This window comes from Notothenia coriiceps, unplaced genomic scaffold (assembly GCF_000735185.1).
Source record: "Notothenia coriiceps isolate Sejong01 unplaced genomic scaffold, NC01 NC01_scaffold00028975, whole genome shotgun sequence".
Classification (NCBI taxonomy): domain Eukaryota; kingdom Metazoa; phylum Chordata; class Actinopteri; order Perciformes; family Nototheniidae; genus Notothenia; species Notothenia coriiceps.
This window is the reverse complement of record NW_011361676.1, coordinates 40,674-44,921: the sequence shown is the minus strand read 5'-3', so window position 1 is coordinate 44,921 and position 4,248 is coordinate 40,674. Positions and strand designations below refer to the sequence as shown.

The window sequence follows — 4,248 nt, the reverse complement described above, 5'->3', positions numbered from 1 at the left end:
GTATTCTTGTATTAATCACTCTATAGCCATAATACTTTACATAGTCTATCTGTTCATTTTGGCTGTCTTTTCAAACTAAAATGGTCCTGACGTCCTATAGGCTACAGTGGACATACTGTAACATTTAAAAATTAAATTAAATTAAAAAAGTCTAAATTGCAAGATGTTTTTTGTAACCCTAAATAGGTAGGAAATAAAAAATAAAGAAGATTGGAAAACATTTGTTTTCCTCGGTTCCCAGGAGGTAGTGAAGTTATTGAATATTTTACACATGGAAAAAAAAAAAAATTATGCAAAACAAGCATATATTTCTTTAAAATAAGTTTTGTATGCTAACCAGTGGGAGACCATTATTGTGTGAAGTGATTTTGGTATCACTTTACTTTCTGAGAGAGACGTTTTTTAATATTTGTGTGTTGCATTTTGTAGACGGTCCCTGCGTATGCTTCTCTCCTCTGGCTGCAGATGTCCTGCCAATTAGCTTGTTTTTATGAACATTAGCACAAGTAGCTTGTTGTCTACTTTACTACGGTTGTTAATGGACGTAGTTTTATGTATAAAAAACGTTTTGTGTATGAGTTATTAATCCCTAAAGGTCGAATCCTTCAATACATTTCTAACTTTACCTAGTAAATTATGCTAATCCTGATGCACTGTGCGAAATATGCAGCTAGGCGCTTTGGCGCGTTTTTGTTGAGTTATTTTCACACACACACCTTTCCGGCTCCTTGTTAAAGGGATTATGCATACACAGGTAATTGGGCGTGACAGAAATTTAATTTAACTGCATTTTAGACATTCCAAGTGCACCACCACTTCACTGGAAAATATCTGACATGCTCGACCGAATTATGAACAGATAACAATGACACTGCAATAACAGAATCATGAGACAGGTGAGTGTTACCACCTTTAGACCTTTCATACAGATGTTATATTTTACTACTGGATAATACCATAGGGATGAAATATTGTAGGTTTGTTTACCACAAAAGATTAAAAAACTAGATTTGGTCCCTCAGTCGCTACTTACTATAAGCCGTTATGAAATATTATACAACATTTTCGTTGCGTGGCCTCATTGCAATGTTTCCCCATCCACAACACACTGCTGGTGTCAAACGCTAGCCTGCCCTAATCCCCTCACAGATGCACACGCACATGCATGCATAGCCTACAAGCATGCAATCCATTTAGTTGTCATACACCGTCACGGCCGCTGCAGGGCGCAGCTCCGTCCCTACTCCCTGCACACACCGAGCACACACAGACACACACGCACACACACACACACCGTCTCTATCCTCCGCAGTCTCCTTCTCATCCTGCCCCGTCTGGCTGAAAGGGAGATCACCGAGCAGGCAGCAACTAACTTACAACCGCTGACAGCACCGGCTGATTTCTCACCTATAAGGGGTAAGACCATACCTGAGTTTCCTCCTTTTTTCCCAGATATAACCTTCAAGGTTCTGATCAGGTGTGCAGAGGGATTGTTTATGGATGCACTTTATAGTAAAATGAGGGAAGAATAGACTCTCCTGCACGGGACATGGTCGCTGTTTTCTCTTTCTCAGTTTTAGTCTAATGCAAACTGTCTATTAGGGTGATGGCAACCAGAAGGACTTTTGACTTCATAGGTAAATGTATTTTAAGAAAAAAGGTTTCTTAAGATAGTGTGAGCAATAATTTGTGTGAGTGTGTGTGTGTGTGTGTGTTGTCTTTTCCTCCTGCATCTGTATTCTACTCATGCATTGTCCTATTTATGTTTTTGTGCATGCCTCCAAAGTCATTGTCTGTGTTTATGAGCCTGCATTCTTCAGCCCGTATGTTGCAGTACATGCCTGTCATTTGACTGTGTGTGATTGTGTTTCCTCTTTTTTTTTTTTTTGCATATACTGACTTTGCCCTTCCCTTCCCTCCTGGCCTCATTCCAGAGCAACAACAGCATGTGAATGGCGGCAGAAAGCGGCAGAGTTGTCACAGAGGAGCAGCAGGAGGAGCTCCCAGCAGCCTCTGGAGCCGTCACTCACGTGAACCACCAGCACCACACACACACCCGGAGTCAGAGCCACATCCAGTTTCACCCTCTGACACACACCACCCAGTGGCAGCCGGCGGCTCCTCGCGCTCTCGCTCACACCAGGAGTCACAGTCACACTCACTTCAACACTCCCTCACACACACAGCCGCAGAAGTACGGCTGCCGGCTCACACATAGCCTCTCGGCCATGGCCAAGGGAGAGAAGGGCTCTGCGGGGAAGCTCATCAAACCCAGTGAACCACTGTTCCCCAAAACCCCTCAGCAGGTAAGATCATCTGCTTCTTCTATGGTATTGTTATTATCACTTGAGAGGGAAATATGTTACTGGTGTAAGGCTAAAATCAGGATTTCCAATATCATCTGTCCATGTGTGTGGCTTAGTTTGGCTGCGAGTGACTTCCCATGATTGGATGGAGGGTAAAAAAGAAGATGGAAAGTCTGATCTCTTTAGTCCCTTATCTGTCAGTGATTAACAGCTGCATTGTTTTTCCTGTGACCTGCAATCCCCCAGATAATAGCTTCAATGACGGGGAAGTTGATTGTTTTCATTTGAGAAAAGGTTGTTCCCATTGACGAGATGACCTGTTACTGATGATTGCTTTCTTTTGCCTGATCAGTGGACTTAGGTGATGAAGACAGTTGTATTCACATCAGTTATAGGAAGCAATACAGTGGGTCGAAAGTAGATAAGGATTACTTACTCAAGTTTTGCAAACACTGGGGGTGGACTTTCCTGTTTGGTTTGATTTATTTGAGATTATTCAGCTTTATGAGTGATCTTTGTGTGGGTTTGTTTTTTTGCGTCATACTATATTAGGCAGTGTTTCAAATATTGTCGTAATGCAATGCTTCTGCAGTTAGTCATTCATTTTCTGTTTGATACATTGAGTCAGGTTACCAATAAAACAACATGACATCACTCCATCTAACCAGTTCTGCAACTGTCTCCTCTCTGCGAAACCTCTGTGTAATCCATATTGTTTTATTTTGGAGATCATTCAGATAAATGAATGTGAATGTAGTTTTTCCTGAAGATGGCACACCTTTAGTCATGGGAACTGGATAAATTAATATTTACTATGCGCAGTGGGTGGAACATTCATTATGCATATGCTTTACCCTATTTCTGAAAAAAGATGTGGTAAATATGTGTGGCTTCAACATTTTAATCGAAAGGAATACAACCACGACATGTCTTAAATATACACAGTAGCTTGTTCATATCCAACTACAAAAAACCCACAATATTGTCCCCAAAACAATGCATCCCAGAAAGCCTGCACATATGATATCCATTTCCTTCAATGTCATGGGTTGAATAAAGCAATTTCTTTTTGGAATTTATCCATATTAAAATGACCATTAATATTTGGATGTTTATTCTGAAAGACTGTGACAATACAAGTAGTATGTATGAGAAAAGTCACATAAGGACGAGTCAGTTGGGACATAGATGAAAGCATCTCTCCCTAAATGGGACTAAATGAAGGACCCACGGACAGTAATCTGCCACAGCAAAATCCACATGAAGAGCGACAGAGCACTGTCCCTCTGACGTGCATGTGGAGCATTTCTACGTCCGACTAAATGCCTGGCTATGAATATTGTTGATGTTCTGGATTGACTCCCTGAGAGTTAAGCCAGGGGACTGTTGACATATTAACAGCCTGCTTCCATCACTGACATAACCTTTTCAATTCATAATCCATAATCTGTTTTGAAAACACAACTACCATAGCTACCCTTGATATTACCCTAAATGTATGAAAAGCCTTCACAGAAATAAACCGCTGTTCAGATCCATTCTACCAGCTTAACATTTAAAGCACGCAAACATTGAGCGTACACATTTTAATTGGGGAATATAGCTTAGCTAGCTCGAGATGCCTTTTTTTCCTCTCCTTTCTTTGCACTAGAATTATCCTCAATCCTGATTTAAATCAGTCGCGGTGCAGTGCAGACATTTAAAATTGTTTTCCCTCCAAGGGTTAAGGATTCATTAACTTAGAGACTAGAGATTAGTCTTATCTGTCCTTGTCCCCTGCTTGTTGACAGTCTGAACTTTGCAGATGCTCCCTTAAGTCTGATCCAGTTTCTCTGTGTGTGTGTGTGTGTGTGTGTGTGTGTGTGTGTGTGTGTGTGTGTGTGTGTGTGTGTGTGTGTGTGTGTGTGTGTGTGTGTGTGCGTGTGTGCGTGCGTGCGTGCGT

General features: G+C 41.3%; 1 protein-coding gene across 1 annotated transcript in view; it reads left to right on the top strand.

Moving 5' to 3' along the window:
• The first annotated feature begins 1,250 nt into the window (after positions 1–1,250).
• Positions 1,251–4,248, top strand: part of mfsd2b (MFSD2 lysolipid transporter B, sphingolipid) — a 20,339-nt gene continuing 17,341 nt past the window's right edge. The window contains exons 1-2 of the mRNA XM_010786291.1: positions 1,251–1,416; positions 1,935–2,306. Coding sequence (XP_010784593.1) covers positions 1,953–2,306 — 354 coding nt within the window. The 5' untranslated portion in view covers positions 1,251–1,416; positions 1,935–1,952. The remainder of the gene's footprint in view (positions 1,417–1,934; positions 2,307–4,248) is intronic.